This window comes from Capricornis sumatraensis, chromosome 13, assembly GCF_032405125.1.
Source record: "Capricornis sumatraensis isolate serow.1 chromosome 13, serow.2, whole genome shotgun sequence".
Classification (NCBI taxonomy): Eukaryota; Metazoa; Chordata; class Mammalia; order Artiodactyla; family Bovidae; genus Capricornis; species Capricornis sumatraensis.
In genome coordinates this window covers 69,426,264-69,452,760 of record NC_091081.1, presented here as the reverse complement: position 1 = coordinate 69,452,760, position 26,497 = coordinate 69,426,264, and the positions used below count along the sequence as shown (strand labels likewise).

General features: G+C 36.4%; 1 protein-coding gene across 1 annotated transcript in view; it reads right to left on the bottom strand.

The window, feature by feature from the left end:
• The window catches only part of UTRN (utrophin), a 551,097-nt gene that overhangs the window by 127,689 nt on the left and 396,911 nt on the right, over window positions 1-26,497 (bottom strand). Inside the window, exons 53-54 of the mRNA XM_068985316.1 lie at window positions 22,625-22,781; window positions 2,636-2,765 (exon numbers count right to left, since the gene is read on the bottom strand). Coding sequence (XP_068841417.1) covers window positions 2,636-2,765; window positions 22,625-22,781 — 287 coding nt within the window. The remainder of the gene's footprint in view (window positions 1-2,635; window positions 2,766-22,624; window positions 22,782-26,497) is intronic.

The following is a 26,497-nucleotide window of genomic DNA, read 5'->3' as shown; positions in this document are numbered from 1 at the left end:
CACACAGCATACTCAATAAATGCTCATTAAATGGAACCCCCCAAAAATCATATAGGTTCTCTCTGCTCTATTTCCTTTAACACTGAGTACTTTGAGTAGCATCAAAAAGATAACTAATGTTCAAACACGCTGTTTCTGACAGCAGAGGTTCATAAATCACAGTAAACAACAAAGTATAAAAGCTATTATGGGTAATTTTCTTTCATTTACTTTTAACAACAGGTAAAATCAGCCAACATTATACAAAATAATATCAGGAAAGGAGAAAGCATGGGAATGACTAATTGTAAAAAAAAAATATATCATAAAGTTACACTAACATGACATTTTTTCCTTGCCTCCCAAATACAGTGCATGAAAATGGACCTTAAAAATTCTCAATATAAGGGCTCAAAAAGCAGTATGTTTTTACCCTTTAAACTGACTAACCACTGAGAAAGAAAATTGATCGCAAAGTGAAACTCAAGTGATGTAACACTTTTCTACTGCTATGAAGTAACTGATTATCACAGTTTTTCCTCTATTCTCTGAAAAGTATTGGGGAAACAAGGAGATGAGGCAGGCAGATTTAAGGCTGACTTTAAATTGGATAAAGTAAGACAAGCGAACTTCTTATTTTTCTTCCAAGCTTAAAAAAACAAGCAAAATAGCGCCTTCTTCTTGCTGTATTTAAGCCAAAATGTGCTGTCCAACTGCCCAGGGCCTCCGTAATCTACACCAGACAGCACGCACAAACTCCTCACTCATACCTCCTGTGCAGGCACAGGCCCTGACCACCGCCTCCACCACCCCCTGCCCCTCTCCCTGAGCTCTGCTGACTTTCCCTGACACACAGCTGCTCTGCTCCTCACGCTGGGCTGCTGCTTCCAATGGTTCTATCCCAACTAATCACTTTAATCCACACCCGAGTGTGCTCAGCATCCAATCCACACCCAAGCGTGCTCAGCATCCAAGTCACTCAACCACCTGCTACGTAGGTGTGTGCATGGTGTGTGTGCATACATTATGTCCGTGTGTGTATATGATACACACATAATTTCATTTATAACAGAGTACCCAGAAGGCTAGTCCTCCAAAGATAGAATAACCATCATGAACAATCTGCAGACTGTGAGAGGTGGAGACTCAACAGTGATTTAGGTCCCTGGGTAGGCTGACTGGAAAAACAGTGATACTGCCAGGACAGAGGAGTAAAGCAAAGCTGCAAGAGACGATAAGCATGCTGTGTGTGTCTCTGTATGTATACATACACACACATACACACACACAAACACATTCCCCCAAAGGGTCAAGAAAAGTGGTATGATCCTGATGGGAAATTTATTCCCAATGAAGTAGAGCTTCCCTGACAAAGGCTGAGAAGGAAAATGGCTACTTTCCAAATGTCTGATCTGGTTCCAACTACAGTCAAAGCATTTTCCAACACTACATCCCTTACAAGTAATAAATGCTCATGAATTACACCTCTGGACACAATATGAGAAATTGTTCAGGTCTGCTTTTACTATGGAAAGTGAATGATGAGAAAATATTCTGAATGGCATGTTTATTTTTTTAAATGCATCAGAATGCTTTTATGCCAAAAGTGAAAAATCAAAATAAAGATATATGTTGGCCCCTAAGTTCATCTCTTAAATCTGCTATGTAATTTATTACTAGTTGCTAGTAAGGTAGATACCATTTCAGTTTTAAGCCAAAGTACATAAACAATATAAGTTGTTGCTGCTACTGTTAAGTCACTTCAGTCGTGTCCAACTCTGTGCGATGCCATAGATGGCAGCCCACCAGTCTCCCCCGTCCCTGGGATTCTCTAGGCAAGAATACTGGAGTGGGTTGCCATTTCCTTCTCCAAAGCATGAAAGTGAAAAGTGAAAGTAAAGTCGCTCAGTCTGACTCCTAGGGACCCCATGGACTGCAGCCTACCAGGCTCCTCTGTCCATGGGATTTTCCAGGCAAGAGTACTGGAGTGGGGTACCGCTGCCTTCTCCATAAGTTGTTAGCATCTAAATTAAATAAATTCTGTGGTCTGCTTATAAAAGAAAGGCACTTCAGTGTCTTATTTAAATTTGTAGTCTTGAAAAAGAAAAGTTAAAAAACATTATAGATATTTACATAATGTATATGTTTACTCATATTCTAAATATCATTCTTCTATATATAATTATTTATCATATAGTTTAAATGTAAGAAATGCAACTATTTATTTCTTAAAGAAATTATTTGTAGTTACAGCATGTTTTTTAATAAATTAAATTTTCAGTTAATTCCCTTTTAAAATAATGATACTGAATATACAGTCATTTCATTTTTTAATTTAAGAATCTAGATATTTATTAATGACATATTTGACTAAAGTAATACTTAGAAGAAAAATTTTAATACTAGGCCCTGATATTCTGTAAGGAATTTAAAAATATCAGGTCCTCAGTTCAGTTCCGTCGCTCAGTCGTGTCCGACTCTTTGCGACCCCATGAATCACAGCACGCCAGGACTCCCTGTCCATCACCAACTCCTGGAGTTCACTCAAACTCATGTCCATCGAGTACTTAATGCTGCAAAAAAATTCTCTACTCGATTTTGGTGTTTTGTTCTCCTCATATGTATTTTTATGACATGCTAAAGAAACCAGTCTCACCTGTTTTTGATTGTAGGTTTCTTCTTGGTTCTTCAGGGGCCTCAATTGGCTGATCAGCCAGGAAAACTCGAGCTTGGTCTATAGCATTCAGGACAGAATACTCTTTCTCCTTTAACTCACGTCTCAGTGCCTTTGCAAAGAGAAGGAAAAGTTGAATTTGTAACCCAATGTGTTTACCAAGTCATGGAATATCTTCAATTAGACCACTTCTGTTCATATTTGTCAAGGCAATGGCTAATCACCAGCATGTTAGTGAGGTTAAAAATGAAAATGTAAATTCTACCCATTGGAATGATGAAACATGAATAAAAGCAAAAAGATGATTCCTGTAGAACTAACATGAAAAAAACCACCAAAATCCCCTAAATTTATAATATTCACCTGAGGGAAATTGCTAGAGTAGATCTGAACTTCCACAAAATGTACATTAGAGTTATCAGATTGCTAAAATATAAGAGCCTGGTCTAAGATACTTTTCTCTTATGAGACTGACTGACCAAAAAGATCATATCCAATGATACAGAAAGAGGCAATTTCACAAGTAGTAACGAGATCCTCAGAAGTGTTTTACATCCTTTGGAATATATTAAGAAAAAAAAAAAATTAAGAGATAGAAACAAATTAAAGTACATGAAATCAAAACTAAACCAAAGAGAACACATAAAAGACAATCTCCAATTATCTTAAAATATATTCTCTCTCTCATGCTGAGGCAATTACAATTTTTCCCTTGCGACATTTTTCATGCAAATCTACGAGTCTCAGAACAGTTTATCTATAGTACTTTGGCTGTTTTCAGTAGGGTTGAACTTTCACCTCTGCTCCTATAAATGTTTGGTGATTAAGACTAATTGACTAGGGTTTAAAAACAACAAAGCTCATCCAGTGTCTACTGAAAGAGAAGAGTAAAAGAAGACTTTCTCATGTGCTATTTCAATACTGTAGCTAGATCAAAATTATTGTTATCCTGTTAAATTATGTACATAAACACCTACTGGCCCTAATATTTTGCTTTTTATACAGTTCCTTGGCAATGTATTATGAAAACTCAACTTTCTGTTTTCTAAAATATTACCCTCTAAATTGTATGTTGCTGTTGCTGCTGCTAAGTCGCTTCAGTCGTGTCCGACTCTGTGCAACCCCATAGACGGCAGCCCACCAGGCTCCCCCCGCCCCGGGATTCTCCAAGCAAGAACACTGGAGTGGGTTGCCATTTCCTTCTCCAATGTATGAGAGTGAAAAGTGAAAGTGAAGTCGCTCAGTCATGCCCGACTCTTCAAGACCCCATGGACTGCAGCCTACCAGGCTCCTCCGTCCATGGGATTTTCCAGGCAAGAGTACTGGAGTGGGGTGCCATTGCCTTCTCCGAAATTGTATGTTACAATCAACCAAATCCTCTGAACCTAAGTACTTTTAACAGCACTTGATATACTGGGATGACAGGGTATTTGGAGGCCGTATCCTCACCATCCACAGTAAATAAAAACCAAAAATTCTAAATATCTAGAAGGAGAAGGAAATGGCAACCCACTCCAGTATTCTTGCCTGGAGAATCCCAGAGACAGAGGAGTCTGGTGGGCTGCTATCTATGGGGTCACACAGAGTCAGATACAACTGAAGTGACTTAGCAGCAGCAGCAGCAGCATCAGAAATATCAGAATAATCTTATGTAAAAAAAACCTGAACCTGAGCACCAGAAAAACACTGGTAATGAAGCTGAAAGAGACCATCACAGGTGGGGAGGTGCTAGAAGAGCAGGCAAGGAGTAGAGAGAAATGGAGTTGAGAGTGTTGGTTTTTTTGTGATAAGCATCGTAAATATTATTTGACTTATAAATTGTATACAATTATTACTTTGATAAAAATTTCAAATTAAAGGAATAAAAGTACACAACAACATCAACAAAAATACCAACCCATAATTTGTTGTTGTTGTTTAGTAGCTAAGCCCTTTTCAACTCTTTTGCCACCACACAGACTGTAGCCTGCCAAGCTCCTCTGTCCATGGGATTTCCCAGGCACAGGGTGTTGGCAGGGAATGTCTCCTGAACTCCTTGGATGCGCCAAGGAAGGGAAGTAGAGGAGGCAAGTGTGGGCAGGTGGGAACCATGCCGAGTACATAAAAATATGGGGTTCAAGCTCTAATGCCAACTCACCACTCAAATATCCTAGGGAACAGCATACTTTCAATATCTTTTCATACTCTATTTTGCAAATATAATTTTGTTATTCAATTTGTTCTATTCCAATTATATTTAATTGCATGTCAGAAATGAGTTTAACTTTCAACAGCACTATACATATAATCATTCTACCACCCTTTACCTCTCAATTAGACATAAAAGAAAACCAGCATTTCCTAACCACCTGGTGCACATTAATAAGATAATTAGACTCCAACAGAGTTGTTTTGTACACAGAGCTACAAAGTGGCATTCAGCTTTAGGTTCTAATATCACATGATATATATGAACTATCTTAAATGAGCATAACACTATCTAATTGGAATTTCTTTTATTTTAATGACTTTATATTTTCATTCAAAACAATTCTGTTCTCAGGCAGTAACAAGTATTAGCAAGGATGTGAAGAAGTTGGAACCTTCATAAACCAATGCTAGAATGCTTAAAATAAAGCATCGACTTTGAAAAACAATTTGGAAATCCCTAAAAATGTTAAACATAGTTACTATATGATCCAGTAAAACCACTCCTAGGTATATACCTAAGAGAACTGAAAGCATATGTCCCCATAAAAACTCACACATGAACATTCATAGCAATGTTATTCATATTAGAAAAAATGTGGTCACAACCAAAACATCCATCAACTGGTGAATAGATAAACAAAATGCTGTATATCCATATAGTAACATCTCATTGGGCAACAGAAATGAATGAAATAGTGATACATGTTACAACACGGATGAGTCTTGAAAACATTACACGAAGTGAAAAAAGACACAAAAGCCCATTACTATGAAATGCCCAAATAGCTAAGTGTATATATATAGAGAGAGTAGATTGGTGGCAGCTTAGGACTTCAAGGTTGAGGGAAGAATGGGTGAGTTAACTACTCATGGGCAAAGGTTTCCTGGGGCAGGGGGTAACAAAAATGTTCTAAAATTAGATAGTAATGATGACTGTACAACTCTGAATATACTAATAGCCACTGACCATCTGGTCTCATCACTTCATGGCGAACAGATGGGGATAAAACAGAAACAGTGGCAGATTCTATTTTTTTGGGCTCCAAAATCACTGTGAATGGTGACTGCAGCCGTGAAACTAAAAGATGCCTGCTCCTTGGAAGAAAAATTACGATAAACCCAGACAGGGTATTAAAGAGCAGAGACATCACCTTGCTGACAATGGTCCATATAGTCAAAGGTATGGTCTTTCCAGTAGTCATATACAGAAGTGAGAGCTGGACCAAAAAGAAGTCTGAGCACCGAAAAACTGATGCTCTCCAGCTGTGGTGCTAGAGAAGACTCGAGAATTCCTTGGACAACAAGGAGATCAAACCAGTGAATCCTAAAGGAAATCAACCCTGAATACTCACTGGAAAGATTGATAACTCATTAGAAAAGACCCTAATGCTGGGAAAGATTAAGGGCAGGAGGAGACGGGTATGACAGAGAATGAGACAGTTGTATGACATCACCAACTCAATAGACATGAGTTTGAGCAAACTCTGGGAGACAGTGAAGGACAGGGAAGCCTAGCATGCTGAAGTCCATGGGGTCGCAAAGGGCCAGAAATGACTTACCAACCGAAAAACAACAACTTAAATTGCTCACTTTAATAGAGTGAATTTTAATGCTATGTGAATAATGTCTCAATAAAGTTATTAAAATAAAATAATTCTGTTATTTTCCCCAAAAACGTCCCCTAGGTAATCTCTTTATGAACCTCCATTCCCACCCATCTGCAAGGTAATTGCTCATCCTGTATATTAAGTATGTTCCCACTTCAGCATTTCCAGGGACAGCTCATCCTCATATATTGTAACCATGCATCTCTCCCCTCCATTATACTGTTAGTTCTTCCAGGTGAGGCTCACTTCTTAATTATTCAAAATTCTCAGTGCCTGTCTGGATATATGTATGTATATATGTATGTATATGTGTGTGTGTGCACGTGCACACTTAGTTGTTCAGTCATGTCCGACTCTTTGTGACCCCATATCCCACCATGCTACTCTGTCTATGGGAATTCCCCAGGCAAGAATACTAGAGTGGGTTGCCATGCCCTCCTTCAGGGAATCTTCTCAACCCAGGGATCAAACCCAGGTCTCCTGTATTGCAGGCAGATTATTTACCATCTGAGCCACCAGGGAAGCCCAAGAATACTGGAGTGGGTAGCCTATCCCTTCTCCAGGGGAACTCTCCAATCCAGGAATCCAACCGGGGTCTCCTGCATTGCAGGTGGATTCTTTACCGGCTGAGCAATCAGGGAAGCCTATATGTATATATATATTATATAGATAAAACACTTTATTAAAATTTAATGGGGTAAATAGCATACTTAATATATTATTGGGCTTTCCTTGTGGCTCAGATGGTAAAGAATACGCCTGCAATGCAGGAGACCTGGGTTTGATCCCTGGGTTGGGAAGATCCTCTCAAAAAGGGAAAGGCTACCCACTCCAGTATTCTGGCCTGGAAAATTCCATAGACTGCATAGTCCATGGGGTCGCAAAGAATCAGACATGACTGAGTAACTTTCAATTCACATATATCTTATATATATATATATATATATATATCTCCATTTATTTCCCCAATAAATGCTTGGGGAACAATGAATAAAAGAAGGTATAATTTCAGAATTAAATTTTAAATTCTGACAAAGTAAAATACACCAGAGTTCCCAGACTCTGGCTATCCTAAAACGGAATAATTATTGGATTCCAGTTAGCTCTGGATTATTTGAACAATCTACTTTGAAAATTACTGGTAAATAATTTTGGATGCAAAGTTAATTTTCTCTTACCATTTAGTAAGTAGCTAGATGATCTAGTAACTCAGTGATTAAGTCATATTTCACTTTGCTGTTGGTCATTGTTTTATTAATAACAAATATCCTTTTCTCTCTCTAACCAAAGAACTTATCTCACTGAAAGAAGTGATGTAAGCTTACTTCATCTTGCTTATTTTTTCTACATCCTAATTCATGAGGTAAATGCCTAGGGTAACAGTTCCAAAACTGATGCAGTCATTAGGTTGAAAGTAGCACCTGTTATTACTGTCATATCAAATTCATCTAAACGGACTGACTTAAAACAAGGACAACTTATTTGTCATGAATCTATGGATTGCTAATTTGACCAGCTCTTCTGCTGCTGTCATAGAGGATTGCTCGTGAGGCTGTAATCATCTGGGGCTTGAATGGGATTGGAAGTCCAAGATGGTCTCACTCACATGTCTGGAATTACTGCTGGCTGTTGGCTGGAAGACCATGGTTTCCCTCTATGTGATCTCTACCTGCCCAATAGGCAGGACCAGGCTTCTTCAACATAATGATTGGTGTCCCCAGAGGGCAGAATGAAAACTGCAAGATCTTTCAAGGTGTTAGCTTTAGAATAGCTCTGTCCAACAAAACTTTCTACAATGATGGAAATGTTCTAAAACTGTGCAGGCCAATAAGGCAACACTAGTTGTGTATGGCTATTTGGTATGCCCTTGAAATAAGACTGGTATAGTGGAGGAACTGAATTTTAAATTGTATTTAATTGTAATTGATTTAAATCAAACAGAAATGGTGACACGTGGCAACGGTTACCATGTTAGACTGCATGCGATCCAGGTAGAAGGAGCTATAATTGCCAAGGTCCTAGGGAAGTGTTTGCCCAGCTTGGCAGGCTGGCACTGTCAGGACTGAGAATGGCAGATGAGGGTAACTACTTCTGCAAAAATATTTTATATCATGAAAGTTAGAGGGGAAAACATGCTTTGCTGTTGTTAGGAGAGCTACCTGGTAACCACATCCTTCTTCATACAACAGAATCTGGCTATGTTGCTGACTCAGGCTTGGCTATCAACCTAACAGTTTTCCATGTCACAAAGCTTATGCATTTTCTATTCTAAGACATAGGCAGAAAAACCCTAATCCCCCTCCCAGAAAAACATGTGTAAAATGAAGCTTGGGCTTAAAAGCAATAGACCATGATCAGCTGTAATAAGAGGAAGATACGGAGTAATTTCAAAAAATACAATTGAAATTACATTTTAAATTATACAATTGAAATTATATTGTATGCTCCCAGGTGTTTAATTTAAGGGGATAGAGACTCAGCTACCTCAAGTCAAAAATAAATGGAGGGCACAAGGACTGTCCATGCCCATAAGAAAAGATTCAACTTCTCTGCCATCCCAAGGTGCCATGGGAATGTACAACAGAATTTTCCAACAAACACTTCCACCAACATTAAAATTTCAAGACACATATTACATTCACATAGTCTACAAAGAAGGGCTTCCCTGATGGCTCAGTGGTAAAGAATCTGCCTCCAATGCAGGAGCCACAGGAGACGCGGGTTCAAACCCTCGGTCGGGAAGATCTCCAGGAGGAGGAAATGGCAATCCTTTCCAATATTCTTGCCCGGAAAAAATTTCATGGACAGAGAAGCCTGGTGGGCTACAGTCCATGGGGTTGCAAAGAGCGGACATGACTGAGTGACTTAGCATGAGCACAAATCTATAAAGAAATATGCCAGGCAACAAGAGAGGACAGTAGTTAATAAGCCCATGATCCAAACTTAAGGAACTTAAGAGTCTGAAGAGAACACAATGCAAGTGAGAACGTGTTGGTGCCACCAATCTTTACCAATGTATACATGGGCACTGAGAAAACAAAGAGGAGCGGGGAGGCAGAGGCAGTTACAAGCAACCTTCTCAAAATGTGTAAACTTTGTATTGAAAAAGAAATTGGAATCAGATTAAATGTAATTAGGGGAAAAGCAATTCAAGAAAACAGAATAAACCGGTAAGCTAATTTAGTCTCTCGTTGTTTTCCTATTAGGTAGCTTCTGTACGCTCATTTAAATGAAATGAAGCCCCAGAACATCAGATGGATGAAGACCTGATGTGCATATCAGAATTTAACCACTAAAACCCCAGAGTTTTCATCTTCAGTAATTTCTATGAACCCAACACCCCTTCAGCGGAGCTCTCCTTTCCTCCCACTTCTCTTCAGTGGCTCCGGCTGTTTTCCCATGAGTGTCTGGCAGCTGAGTAAATCAATTGCTTCTTACTCAACTTTAAATGCCTAAAGAGAGATTCTCAATGATCCTTCTGAATGGTCGGGGAACATTTCTCCCCACCCGCTATTAGTTCGTGGGAAGGCAGGGGATTAAGGGATAAGGTGGTATAAAGAAGTGACCTGTGTGGCTTAAGTTAGAAAGCCTCATGAATCAATCAGCTGCTCTTCATTTTCATTATGAAAGAGGCATCACTCACGGGGATGGCTGAATCACTGCCAAGGAAACAGCAGTATTATCAGTTGTTTCTGGCACCACTGACATGGACGAGGACAGATCCTGCAAGCTCCTTAATATGAACACAGAGTCTGAGCGAACCTAGAGGGAGAAGGGAAATCCCGCCATCTTCTCTGTCCTCAACAGGCAACTTGGTCACACTGGACTGAGAAGAGGGACAAGAATGACAAACCTGTGGGTGTGAACTGAATCTTGGTGTCATCCCCTCCTCTATAAATAACAACTCTCCCCTCTCCTCTCTTTAATCTAAAGGCATTAATCACCCACATTGTCTGTATGTGTGTGCATGCTAAGTCACTTCTGTTGTATCTGACTCTTTGTGACCCTGTGGACTGTAGCCCGTCAGGCTTCTCTGTCCATGGAATTCTCTAGGCAAGAATACTGCAGTAGGTAGCCATTCCCTTCTCCAGGGGATCTTTCCAAACCAGGTATCAAACCTAGGTCTCCTGCATTGCAGGTGGACTCTTTTATCATGTGAGTCACCAGGCCAATCTAAAGTCCTACCCAAAAATCTCAGCTCTTCTCCGAGACCAAGTTTCTTTCTTCAACTTCTATTCACTATTATTTGTGGGGGAAGTACTAGTATTCTTGACTTGAGAATTCCATGGATGTGGAGGAGCCTGGTGGACTACAGTCCATAGGATCGCAAAGAGTCAGACACAACTGAGCGACTCACACACACACACACACACACACACACACACACACACACACACACACACACACACACACACACCTCTTATGTCACTTCAGTTTCTTAGAAGGCAAACAATTGTAGTGTCTATTTGTGAACCACTTGTTCCAGAATGAAACAGCAATGTAAACCTCTGTGGTGGTAAAAATGGTTAGCCAGGTTACATCACTCACCCTAATTTGGTAGAAATATCAAATTTCTTCAACCATTCAGTCCAACAAATGAGACTTTTTTCCTGTCCTTCTAGAAGCAACAAAGTCAAACATAGCCACCAGTTTGCCCTCTTTCTTCTTTTTGGGAGAGAACTTAAGCCAGACATCCTAAAACAACTTTCTAAATTCCCATGCTGACACGGAACACCAGCATTTTAATTCTAACGATACAAGATATACGAGAAATGGGGACAAAAATGAGAAATCACAAGCAAGACTGCCATGAAACTTTACTTCCATGCATTGGTGGAAGCAGAAAATTGCTTCAATCATTTGGATAGTAAGTTGGCAATCTATCAAGAGTCATTACTATGATTATACTGTGTGAAACAAGAATTTCACCTTCGGGACTATATCCTAGGAGAATGATCCAGAAAGAGCTACAAACACAAAAGTTTTCACTATGACATTATTTATGATTTAACAAATGAAAGTGACTTAAATATCTAACACGTGGAAAATATTTAGATTCATGACAGTACAGCTACACTAGGGATCATTAAGGAAATAGCCTTGAAAAATGATTGTGAAAATGACTGCATAGCAACGTGAAGAAATAGGTATGACATGTATCTCAGTTTGAAAAAGATCGGAAAAACTATTAAAACTGTGTGAAAGGTGAATATGTGAAAATAAAATAACCCAAAATGAAAAAAATGGTTGCATTAGAATAGTAAAATTATGGCTGATATTTTGCCCTTTATTTTATAAGATCTGTAATAAATTATTTTCAATGAAAAATTATGCTTTTAAGAAAAGACTGCCAAAAGGAATCAAGTTCATTTATAATGGAACAAATTACAATTTTTGAACAGCATTATTAAGAATTTCAAATGTGTTTTAGAAGCAAACTTTTCATATAGCAATCATAAAACTTTTCCATTATGTTTTACATCAATGAGAATCTAGATTTACTTATAAAATGCAATTCAGGACATCTCTGAAGCTAGAGTTACTTATAAAATTAATACATGGCAACATAGTTACCAAATGAGAGCCTCCACATGTTTATGCCACTCCCTATGTTTGGTAGGGATCTTAACTCATCTAGCTTTTTTTTTCTTTCTTTCATGTTTATAGCAACTTTATCCACAATTGTTTCAAGTTGGAAAAAACTCAAATATCTATCTGCTGGAGAATGGGCAGAAAAATGGTATGTCGATATAATGGAGCACTACTCAGCAATAAAGAGGAACAAAATCTTTTATGAAAAATGATTTTATAGCCACCATGCTGTATATTATATCCCCAAAACTTATTTATCTTATAACTAGAAGTCTATATCTTTTGACTGCCTTCACCTGTTTCTGCCAATCTCTTCCCTCACTTCTGACAACCACCAATCTGTTCTCTTTTAAGGCATCCAATTTCTACACAAGAGTGAAGCTCAAGCACCAGGAGAATCTAGTGGTACTCAGCACAAGAGGGTAAAATAATAAGCTATATTTTAAAATTTACCTCAGCAATCAAAGATATTCCGAATCTTTTCCCCTCATAAAAAAATCTTTCCCACTCTTGTTTTGAATAATTTAGGCAGTATTTAGACAGGAAGAAGGTAACCTGTTAACTGACTACAATATTAAGGCGTAAAGAAGTATAATGGTATTGATAAATTTCCTTACAACTTCAAGCATGTTATTTCCAGCTCTTGAAGAAAAATTGTTGCTTACATTTCTGTCAGCTATTACCTTTATTAAAGATTCAGCTATATAAAGTAGAAATATCTTCAAAATGTTTTTTTTTTTTTTAAAAAAAAAAAGGGATTATAGAGAGGTAAAGAGGAAAAAGGAACATTCATACCAAAGGACCTTTATTTTTGGGTATTTTCATTCACTCAACATTCAACAAATATTGACTTAGCATCTAGAGTGCCAGAAGTAGACAAAGACACAATAGAAAATGAGTAATTGAATGATTATAAATGCTATGAGAAAAGAGAAAAGCAGAAGAGAATTAGAGAGTTTAGGAGTATTGGGATGGGAATTACAATTCCAGTAGAGAAGTCTAAGTAGGCTTCATTAAGAAGGTGCCATAGAGCAAACATTTGAAAGCAGGGGAGAATTAACCACATAAATATCAGGGAAAAGGCATTCCAAGCATAGAAGTCAGCATGGTGCTGTGACTGAAGGCACAGCATGGCTGAAATCAGCATGTAAGAGAAAAAATAGTAAAATGAGATGAGCAAGGTGTGAGTGGGAGGTAGGTCAGATCATACAGGGTTTTGGAGACCATTATGAAAACTGTAGCTTTCATTCTGAATGAGACGAGAAGTCACTGTAGACTTCTGATTTATTTGAATATGAATTCTCTGGCTGTTGTGCTGAGAACATCAGAGATGTACTTGTAGCTCTGAATAGCTGGTAAGAAGTAGACAGATTCAAATTCTATGTTCTGAACATACAGCCAACAAGATTTCCAAAAGATTTCCAACAAGAGTAACAGACTAAGTATGCAAGAAAGGCATGATTGAAGGTGATTTTTTTTTTTTTACCTAGCAGTCAGAATAGGATTCTATCAACTGAAATGAGGGAAGACTGGTTAGATCAAGTTTTGAGGGGCAGGTTCAGGAATTCAGCTCGGACATACTAATTTGGAGATGTCTATTAGATTCCCAGATGGAGATGGTATCAAAACATAAATTTGAAAGCAACCATATAGATGACACATAAAACTCATCAGGAGGTCAGACAAATGAAGGAACTCATCAGGAGTTCAGGAAGGAATGAATATAGAGAAGCTGGCATGGCCTGAACCACGATGCATCTCAATTTTAGAAGGCTGAGGAAAGAAGGAGCAACTAGCAAAGGAAACTGAGAAGGAGCTACAAGTAAGGTGAAAAGAAAATAATGATATAGTAGTATCTTAGGAGCCAGGTAGAGACAGAAGTACTGTTAGTGAGCCAATAGGAAAGAGAGGACCAAAAATGTCACAAGTCAGCCAACATTAACAAACAGAGACATAAGTTACAATGAGGGACATATACCAAGAGTCGGGGCTCAGGGTGGCTTACTTGAGAAAAGAGATGCTTGTGGTAAGTTTAAGAGGCTTTTGTTCTTGTAACAGTGTTGCTTTATGTATGTCAAAACACACACTGTTTTTCTTTTGGATGCAAGCAGCTCTGGCTATAAAACTTGCAGAGCCCAGTGTAAAGTGAAGTTGCAGGGCCCCTTTTCCAAATATTACTAAGAATTTCAAGATGGAGGCAGCAGAGCATTAAATCAAGTGCAGAGCCCATCAAAGAACAGAACCTTTTGCGATGGTGACTGCATGGGACACACACCCATGACAGAAGGCATCTGAACTATAGTAAATAGAAGTATTGCTGGTACAGCATGCTTTCTGAGCTTCTGGTTTCAAAAAAGCACTTGACTGCTTACTAGAGAATGCAAGCAGAAAAAAAAAATGACAAAAACATAAGGAGAATCTGTTAGAATGTAATTTACTTTTCTCCCCAACTTGCTTTCAAAGCTAAATCAGCATATATGGATCTGAAGTCATTATAGTATGACAGCAAAAAAGGGCAGAAGAGTCGTTAAATTTGATAGCACTAATAAAACTATGTGAAAAAAAGGCAAAGAAAACAAGCTTACTTGTCATTGGTATGCAGACAAATTTTTTTTTTTTTTTTAAGAATCTCCATAGTGTTTTAAGAGTTTTGGTTAACATCCCTGAATGAACATATAATATTTAAATTCATTTTGGTTCTACCCCATTGACATAAAAAATGATGCTTGAATCAGAAGACTAAGTATGAATGCTAAAACTAAGATAGGAATCCTCAAGCTTCTCACAGTAATAAAACAGTAGTCTTTCCTACATTTAAAAAATATGTGCATATATAAATGTATCCCTTCATCTAGCAAATATATTTAGTGTTTACTATTATGAGGCACAATATTAGATCCTGAACTTGTATTCTCTTTCTCCTTCAGCCTTGTCTAAATATAATCAGAAAGAGAATGAGCAACATCTCCTGCTCTGTTGCATACTCCAAGTCACACTAAGTCATGGCCAGTTTGGAAGATTTTCCCTCCAGGAGTTTTGAAACACTCTTTAGTGAATTTTTATTCCAAGGTCTCTTTCCAGCTCAAAAGCTACATACTTGCTCTATGGAGCTTTTCCAATCTTCTCAAGTACAAACAGCCTTGATTCATCTGTATCTTCCTGGCTGTGTATACATACTCACATCACAGCGTTTTTGATATCTACTGTAGTCACTTGTTTTTGAGCCTGTTTCTGTCCTTAGATGATGAAGTCTGTGACAGCAAAAACAGTCTTAGGAATTGACGCATGCTCAGCACCTAGCAAGGAATGTAGCAAACATCAGGTGCACCTTGGAAGTTTCCTGAACAAATAAATGAACTGTTCGATAAATGAAACTATCTCTCAGCTAAATATGACCGCGGCAGTTCATTAGGAAAGGGCTGAATGAAAGGGAGAACCATACTGCTTGGTTTCACAGACCTCAACTTGCCTACCTCTGTTGTCCACTCTTCAATTTCACCACTAGGCAGTGATAATTATTAGGTTGCCTCGCCTTTCCCTCTTGGAGAAGGAAATGGCAACCCACTCCCGTGTTCTTGCCTGGAGAATCCCAGAGACAGAGGAGCCTGGTGGGCTGCCATCTACGGGGTCGCACAGAGTTGGAGATGACTGAAGCGGCTTAGCAGCCTTTCCTTCTAAACTTAGATATTCTATGGCCCTTTGGGGTGAGGTTCTCAATACCCATGTCAGGCTTGGGAGGCAAGTCAACTGCAGTCAGCTGAATGGGTAGGTAGGTGCAGACTCACTTACAGAACTGTTGCTTTTTAGGTCTTTCACAGTCTTAGTTTACAGACCTTAGATGGCTGTGCTTTTGATAAGAAGGAAGTCAACACAGGTGGCAAAGGCTGAAGGGGAACTTGGGAAATAATCAATTTTAGAAAAAGACCGACTTTTCACATTAGGTAACATTATAACACAGCAAGACCTTGAAATTACAGGTTTTCAGACAAAGAGTAGCAGGGAGAATAACATATTTAATAGGGAGTATAACCACACACACACACACACTAAATTTAAAGGTGGCATGTTTCTGTTTTAAACACAATGTTCAAATTTGTTATTTTAATGAGTAAACTTGCAAATATATCTTGGCAATTCAGTTTAAGGCCCAAATGTCCTGATTTTTATATAACGAGGTTTGAATATAGGAATGAAATTGAATTAAGCAAAGGACAGAGTAGCCCTGAAGGACTGGAAAAACTCTTAAGATCTTGCACCTGAATCATACACTTTCAATTATTCATGGTGATTTCCTTCTCTAAAATCAAGCATGCATTAGATTTTGCAGAAAGTGCATTAGAGCTCTGATAACTGCCCCTATATAACTTAATATATACATTGTTATGAAAATGAAGTGCAAATAGCAAAAACTGAATCTGCAGTTTTATCCAATCTTCAAGTATCTGACTGAAGTAATTTCATAACATTACAAATGAATGCTATATATATTATAGGTGCTTTCTAAGTAATTGCTGATTGAACAATAATCTCACACTTTTGAAAGTGAAGCTACACATAAGGGACTTCATTTCCCAAAAAAACTTTTAAAATTATACTAAGTAGAAAAATTAAACTTTGTCAATATTTTATAGTAGTAATTTATTTCAACATTTAAGGGTATTAAACTTGTTCCTACATGAGAAAAAAAGATTATATGATTGTATTGTTTACCAAACAGAAACCTGAAAAGTTCAGAGCATGATTTCTGCTTAATGTAACAGGTTGATCCAAGATTATAAAGGGAAGCTAGTTCTGCTAGACAGTAAATAACAGATATTATTATGGTTTTATTTAATTAGCTAAAACAACTCATATAGCCTATGACAGTTTTAAACAAAATAAAAATAATCAAAACTATCAAGACCGATTCTCAGCAGTTATGGGAAATGAGACCAGCCACCATTTACTGAGCATTTACTGTGAACTATGTGCCAAGCCCAACACTTTACCATCAAGGCACTTTGACTTATGATTATGATTTAACAGGTTGGCCTATGATGGGCTGTTAAAACATTGAACAAAGTATTTATTAGAATTATTGCTGAAAATCTACCAGTGTTCTAAGTCACTGGTTAAAACATCCAAGAAAGTATAGATATTTAATTAAGGGTTCAAAATATATTGATGTTTCATAATATCAGTTCCTGGGACATTTAAATAACAGAAGGAAAAGATGCCAATCCATGAGTCACGCATTTCCCTGTATAAGACAGACTGCTGAGCCAAGCCTTTGCTATGGGGGCTTTCTGCTTGCTCATTACGTAGGACTGCTACATTTTTCCAGAAGCATCAATCCTACTAGCTTCTTTGTTTTTCTGCTTTGTTTCTGATCTACAGAATGTTTGTTGTACTTTCGAGCCCAATTTTGCCATGTTTGATTTTTCTGTTTTTTACATTTTATCTGTAATTATTAGGCGTTTGAGCGGATGAGGTGCTTTGAAATATGACCTTACAGTATCATTCTAACTGAAGTCTCAGAGCCATCACCTAAATATTTAAATGTATATTTCTTCTGGATACAGTCATAAGCACAGAGCATTTAGGTATAAGAATAAGTGAAATATGTTATTGAAGTAGTGGCTGTGTCTTACTGCCCTCTGTATATTTAGCATCAATTTCAAAATATAAGTCATTCCGTGAATAGTGGAGGTAGATAGATAGATGGATGGATGGATGGATGGATGGATGGATGGACAGAAGGATGGATGATGAAGTGACTGGCACTGCCATTATCAAAGAACAGTTATGAAAAAGTGTCATTAAATCACTGATATACATGTAAAGTACTAGAGTATAAAAATATACTTGGGACTCAGAAAACTTTGAGAATATATGAGTTTCCATAAATCAACCTCTTTGTATCAGAGGTGACTGAATACATACATCTGAGATAAGTGAGTCTCTTACCATCTGCGACATTGAAAGTAGACTGGACCCAGGGTAAAGAGATATAAATATAAAATAATTCATACTTTATATTTTATACATTTGTGTTCTTTTACTTACAAACACTCAAATATTGCCTTTCAAGGTAATTAGATTCATGGTTAAACATATATAATTTGCCTATTACTCTTAAATAAGTTAATTAAAGGCAGTGTATGCACATTAGTGTTATGGGTTTGGCCTTTCCATGATAAGTTCTTTTATTATGAACAAGAAATAAATCACCTTCCAGTTTCTAAGCTCATATCTTATCCCATATAAATTCTCAAAAATATTATTGTTTCAATGGCTTCATCCATTTTTTTGAGGAGTCTAAGTTTGCTTAAGGCACCAATAGGCTAAAAAATAAGTATAGGTTACGATATTAAAACTTAGAGCACTCAAACATAATGAATCTAAGGGAAAATACAAACTGCAGACACAGAGGAACTAATATTAAAAATATTCTATAAAATATAAGCTTAAGTCCTAGTTTAAAGAATAACTCCAACATCTGTTGCTTTACTTACTATGTCAACCCTGCTAAGTGGTCATATATAGTGATGATTAGACAATATGCCCCAAAGCTGGGATTACAGGGCTGGTGTGTGTGTGCTGGGGACAGGTGGGGGTGGTAACTGAAACCAGGTCTACCTAAGACCATGTACTAGGTTCAATAACTTTGTATATAGTCAGGTCCAACATAAGGTGTCTCAGAATAGAGAATAATTCACCACTATCCAAGTGAGATGAGCCAAAGAAAGTTTTCAGTGAACTTGAATACATATACTGCTGAGGATATGGGTTAAATCATCAGATGCCTACCTATAATTATTTTCTCCAAATTCTTCAAATAAATCTTTGACATCAGATTTTGACCTTATTGGAAGCAACTTTTGAGTCATCTAACAGTTTTCTGCATGTAGTGACTCTACATACACCTAAGGTACTGAGACACAGGTTTGTTTTTCACTTTGTATATAATAATGCCACTGGAAATTTTAGTGCAAAATTTAAGTGCTAATCAAGTGTAACATCAGCACAGGTGGTTATTTGGGGCATCTGGAGAATGTGTATTTTTGTCTTGTCCATAATGTAACATATGGTGTCACTTTCTAAATAGATTTTTAAAAGACTTCTGTGCAATGACATTCAAGACTTGCATTTATGTGATCATATCTCCTGGAATAATTAACAAATCAGAGTAAATTTCTTTGTCTTTTACTTTAAAAAAATCCATCTAGTAATCTCTAGACATTCTAATTGAGCACGCAAAGATTATATCAAATTTATTCAACTTCTCTAAACAGTACTGTGTGATTGAAAATAAAGTAATTCAGCTCATATCTTATCCCACCTATAGAATGAGTGTGAGTTTGAAATCAAATACAAGGTCTCCCCTCTTTCTAAAGGAACATTTCAGAGAATAAAATATCTTGCCTAGTATTAATATCAAACCACTCAAGGGTTGAATTTCATTGTTTTAACTAGGTAAGTCAAAAGGCAAGCGTTCTTTGAAGTTAAAAAGATTTTTTTAAACTTTATTATGACAATTAAAGACCTAAAATAGCAAGTTGGTAAAAAAAATTACAGAGTTTGTAATAATAAGAAAAACTAAATGCTAAATTTAATGCCTAGCATATCTGTAAAAAATTAATTTAAAAATTATTTTGTGTTATGTTTAAAGCCATAATGTTATAATTGAAGAGAACTCTACAACCCATTAATGAAAAAAAATTGGTAATAAATGTGCACATGAACTGAAAACATGCATAGATTATAACCAAGGGACCAAAGTAAGGGGTTAGAGAAATGGATGATTAGGCAGACAACCAGAGATTTGCGACAGCAATGTGCAGTTCACAGCTGAGCTACAAACCTTGTTGGCAATGATTTCTCACAGCACAGAGAAGACACAGGAACTCCCAGGTGGAGAATGACAAACATAGGTTCTCCCTGCCTGCCAGGCCCATGTCTGTTTTTTGTACCAGTGTCCTTCTGCTGTGTTACAAACTGCCAGGCGCACACTAAGGAAATGTTAAGTATTTGCTAGAAGTGAAGGAAGGAGGAAGGAAAACTCAGATATGAGATCATATGCTTCTTATAAATAAGGGGACTGGACTGAATTATTTCTTGGGTTCCTTTCAGTCCTAACAATTGATAATTCTAAGTTGTGTATACACACACACACACACACACACACACATGATTTCCTTGATAAAAAGCACATGAAGGCTGGGGGAAAAGACATCTCCAAATACCCAAGAAAGAAAAATCTTGCCTGAAACATAGAGCTACCACAGGTACATCCAAATGGATTTTGATTTTAAGAAAAGACTGAGGATGGAATACTGGCAAGGCTGAGGTTTTGCTACATTTGGACTATTCTATGTCTATAGCCAACAAAGTTCAGTAAGAAAAGTAAACGAATATTACATGTAGGTGTCACATCTTTAAATATTGTCTTGTTTGTAACAACACACAGCGATTCACTCTCCTTGTAATAATTTATAGCAATTAGAAACACTACTCTTGGCAGTTAGGAAAGAAGGTTACTTTTGACCAAATGTGACAGTATTTGCAGACAGGGCTTTTAAAGAGCTAACCAAATTTAAATAAGGCCATTCATTAGAGTGGGCCTTAATCCAGTATAACAAGGGTCCTTATAAAAAAGAGGGCATTTTGACCAGTTTTAAGACACAGATACCCACAAAGTGGACACCACGTAAAGACACAGAGAGAAGACAGCCACCTACAACTCAAAGATGGGCCTCGGAAGAAACCCACCCTGCTTGCATCTTGACTTTAGACTTCTAGATTCTAGAAATATGAGAAAATAAATTTCTGATGTTTAAAACACCTATTTATTTTTTTTAATTATTATTTTTTTATTTAATTTTAAAATCTTTAATTCTTACATGTGTTCCCAAACATGAACCCCCTTCCCACCTCCCTCCCCATAACATCTCTCTGGGTCATCCCCATGCACCAGCCCCAAGCATGCTGTATCCTGCGTCAGACATAGACTGGCGATTCAATTCTTACATGATAGTATACATGATAGATAAAACACCTATTTAGAAACTTTGTTATGGTGGACCTAGAAAACTAATACATCTCCACAAACTTCACTCTAAAATCTACTGCCTAAGTTATTTATCCTCGCATCTTCGCCTCAGTTCTCAAAGTAAAATATGAAGCTTTCATCAAAACATTAATAATATATGATACTAAGAGAACTTATAGTTTTGGATCATTGATAAATTTAGAAGGTAGACTATGATAAAACATGTTTCACAATCTAGAATCAACATGAACCTGTACAAAAGAAAAATCATTTCCTACCTCAAGATTTCAGCTTTAATCAAAATGGTAGTGCAGTCACAAACACATTTTATTCCTTAACAAAATAACTGTATTAAAAGAGCTTTGTATTATTCCATTTCATCACTAATACCTGAATCCTCAAAATGGGTACATGAATAATCAATAGAAGACAAAGCCGAAGAAAGTAAGGAGACATTGATTTTTTAAATCAGTAATTTCAAATCTTCTATCTTGATTATTACATACTGTATCTTCCTTTTTATCTCAATCTTAGAGCTATTTCTATATTATATTCTCTTTTGAAGTACAAAGAGAAAGTTTACCCAAATGGTAACTTGAATAACCTGATCACAAGCATTTGAAATAAAATAAATTTCAGGATCTTGTCATTTTGCATTGAAGCAGCTTATAACATAGAGGACATCTTCCTTTAGAAGAAGCATATGTTAGTGTTTGTCATTTTTTAAAATGGGAACAGAGTTCTAACATCACAGCAAAATGTAAAGATTTAGAATAAGAACTTGTGTTGCATGTGAAGATTAAAACAATATAACAAAACAAGGTGATATGCGATATATGAGAAAATGGGTATGAAGAGATATAAAATAAATGAATGGAAAGTTAATGAGGCAAACAATCTAAATAATTCAAGGACATAAGAGTCAATGTGTCACTTGATAATATTCAGTATGTCTGCTTTTCGAAGTAAAAGTACAAATTTGCATAGAGATAGATATTTGAACAGAATAAAAATGCAACAAAGAGTTTAAGATAAAAAAAGAAAGAAAGAAAACCCCACAAACCTGTAAAACAGTTTTAAACACAAAGATCTTCATTTGCTTTCGGACTTATATCTATACTACTACAAGTCCTTATTTTTCTCCACTTTCATTTAATAAAACAAAATAGTTTGTAATTCTTTATGACTCTGTAACTGCTGAATTTAAGATTAACTTAGAGTAAATATTTCCCCAATATAATATATAAACAATTTAAAATCTATAAGGAATAGATAAATTTCATGATCAGCTAAGAACAATATTATGCTTTAGATACCTGCAACATTTGAAAAACTCTTCAGTTAAATATGAAGAGAAAACTTAATCTGACACAAAAGGGAGCAAGGCATGCAATTTCAATAAGGGGCCTAAATACTAGTAATTAGAAACAGAGGAAGGAAAAAAAATCCTGTCATAATTGGTTCCACTAACATATTTATTTTATTTGGAATATTTACTTCACAAAATAAAAATGAACAAAGAAAGGTACCCACTGAATGTGGTCAACTTACTTTACAATGATCATATTGGAGCTGTAAGGCTGGGACATCCCCTCCAATAGGCATTTGCTTCTTAAGCTCTTCATCTTTTATATTCAGCCATTTGATCAGTTCTTCTAAAGACGTCAGCAATCTGTTCCATTTCTCAGCACTGGCCTCCAAATGAGCCCTGTTGAGAGATAACACTGACCACATTTAGACATTTGAAATGCATCTGAAAAATTATATACCCTCTTTTGGCCTAACAATCTTGTATAACAAACTAATGCCCACATCTAAGAAAGAGACTGATACTTTATAAAAAGAATATATATTTCCTGTAAGAAATAGTTCTTTTGAATAAGCTAGACTAGTCAGGATGTGTTTGTAATATTTGTCAAAAGTTAAAACACATACCTCCATGTCACAAAGGCATCTATGAGGCTTTCAAGAAGAATGTCCATGACATAATGCAAAATTAAGCAAGTTTCAATAGTTTATGAATAGTTTATATGCACATTCAAATGTAACTTTTTTCATTTCTATCTACATAGGAAGAGAGGTATACAAGAAATTATATGTATATAAAATATTTAGAAAGACACATACCAGATGTAGTTACTACTGAGAGCAAAATAACCACTTAATTTTTATATATTTTGGTACTAATTGAGTATATGCAACAGACTTATGTGATTTTTCTTTCCAAAAAAGCTAATTTTGAGAGGGATTATTAATGTCTTAATTTCTCTCATAGTCAAATAAATTACTGAAAGCAGAATATCACAAATATTTATCTCAGAATATTGAAAAACAATAAGACATTACTTGGACAGAATACTATTTGGCTTTTGGATGAATGATATCCAGTGACATACGTCCACTGTGAAAAGAAAATAATTGGTCAAAAACCATTGACTGCATTATTTATACTCTGAATCAAAGATAAGTTCCTTGTTTCAGTAAAAATGTCTGTCTTTAACACAAAGTACCTTCAGATTCTTAAATTATGAACTTATAATTAGGGAACTTTATTTAGGAAATACATTTTTATGTGATGAATATTTAAATAAGAGAAAAGCCTTTGAAAATAGACATGTAAACAAAAGACAAATTTGCTAGTTGCTCCTGTTAGAGCCTTGGAGAAAGTCCAGTTATACAGCCTCAAGCCCACATGGGTTTAAAAGGATGAATTAGTCAAAAGCAATTCAAAAGACTCAAGGAATCAGTGTTTCCTCATTCTTGCAGCAGACAGACCATGAACGTGGACTTACAAGCTAAACTGCAAAATGGAATTACCTTGACTGTCCATGCCCTTTCAGAATGAGAGAGGCAAGGCTAATGGAGACAGACATAAGCTTTGTTACATAACAGCTTCCAAAGACTAAAGATTTACGATAGATAAAGATGACTCATTTGGAGCAACTCCAGGTACATGAAACCTCTGTTGACCAGGCTTCACGTCCTTTCATACACTTTTACCATAACACTGGCTTATGATCCACACTTCCACAAAACTGCTGCTTTACCGAATGGTATGAAACAAATCAACCAAGCACAACTACTGTCTCTCAGACTGATCAGTGATTTCCTTTTTGGGAAAGGAAATCCGAACCTTTGTCTCAAAGCTAATAATAGCTTGCTCTAGAAAACCGCAAATATTTCCCCAATGATCACATTAGGTGATCTCAGCAGTGGATATTCAACAATATCATAAGCCTTGTTTAAAAGTTCATAATGTTTTCAGAAGAACAACTACGTATCTCTGATTTCTAGTTCATCTCTAATCCCTAAAACAATGGCCACAGTCTAGCAGCCAATATTCTTGGCTAAAAGAAAAAAAATGGTAGTTCTGTATGTCTCTAAAACACCAAGAACCTGCATTCAGTCAAACACAAAAGACCAACTATCCTGCAATCTATTTATAGTTCCATTGTCAGCTGGTTAATATAAAACAAACTCTTCAAACAACAAACTTCTATGTCTTATAAAACCAAGATATGAAATATTTTTTTAAAAAATTATAAATACAGAAAGAAGTTTGAGGTATCTTATAACTTAAATTTTTATTGTATTCTCTTGTATTTAAAGTCTTTTCTGTTCATTCTACAGGTGCTAAGATTGACCTCACATTACAAACTTGTGCTGTAATGAGATCCCAGTTCTGTTTGAGGACCAACTTTCCTGTGTTCATATTGATTAATTTTAGGCCAAATATGTAATTACCTATCCCTGATAAATAATAATTTTACCTGGCACAGAACAGAACTAAATAATTTCAATTATAAAAGTGAAAGTCCCTCAGTCATATCCAACACTTTGCAACCCCATGGACTATACAGTCCATGGAATTCTCTAGACCAGAATACTGGAATGGGTAGCGTTTCCCTTCTCCAGGAGATCTTCCCAACCCAGGGATTGAACCCAAGTGTCCCACATTGCAGGTGGATTCTTTACCAGCTGAGCTACAAGGTAAGCCAAAGAATACTGGAGTGGGTAGCTATCCCTTCTCCAGCAAATCTTCCCTACCCAAGAATCAAACCAGGGTCTCCTGGATTGCAGGCAGATTCTTTAGCAACTGAGCTATCAGGGAAGATATTAACTGAAAATTCTCTCTGCCAATTACAAAGCATTTTGTCAAGTATATTTGACCATTGATGCAATTTCTTTCCAAATATTTTTAAATCCCCCAAATAAATAGATAAATAAATAACCCCTAGAAATCAGAAGTCCTTAGTCAGTCAATAAATGCTTGAGTGTCTTGAGTGTCTTTGTGTGCAAAACACTTATGCACACACCCTGACCTCTTATTTTAGATTATTTGATCCTGCATCTTCAATGTCTATAGTTTAACGCTTTAATCAATCACCAAACCAGACATTACAGTCCTTTGAAAGCCAGTTACATATTCATTGTATTGAAGAGCATGCAAAAGTCTTTTCCAGTGCAATTAACTTTTTGACTGCACAGGGATAATGAAATTGATCACTGAAATCTATGGCATACGGGACCTGAATAATTCTTTATAAATATGAAGGAAATATATTTTTAAGAGAGATACTGAAGTAACTTTGAAATAAATAAACATAACACTCATGTATGTGCTTCTCAGAATCTTTCCTTTTCCATAATAAAAAACAAGCTGATCTGACAGAATCCTTGCCTGGAAAATCTGTTCTGGTTATTCTCTGATAGATTATAAATATGTGTTTAGTGGATTACTACCATATGTCCAAATAAATGTATGCTTCTGTAGTAGCCTTCAGTGTCCTAGTTTCAATTTAATTCTTTCATCTTTCAAGATGAAAGCCTTTTCTTGGGCACTGGGTTGAATGGTTTACAAAAAGAAACCTTACATTTGTGTTTGGTGTAGTTGTACTTCTTTAATTTTACTTTAAACATTCTGAAGCTTGTATTTTCCCAAGACTACAGATAGCCAGTCATCAATCATGCTTTCAGAATCATCACTTAAAACATTTCTTTATCCCACACATATCTGCGGGCCTCACATTTTGGATAATAGACTTATTATACCCTCACCTGCTTCAGTTCATTCTTTGGGTACCTAACATGTGCAAAGCAACAGATACTTTCATTGTGCTATTAACTCAAAGTGATGTCTACTACAGAAAATGCTTTACAAAAGTTACTTCTTTTAGACTGAATCACTTATTTTGCAACTTTGTAAACAATTTAAAGTGATCAGTTATTTTTAAAACTATAATATGAAAACATTTTAGAAGGTAAATAATCATTAAAAAGACACCTCATCATTTAAATATAGTAGAAAAGGAACTATGGATAAAACTATGTATTAATATATATTCTAAACCCAAAAAACTACTTATTATGTTTCTTAAAGAGGTATTTATTCCTTTTCCCAATGTACAGATGCAAAAAGAGGAA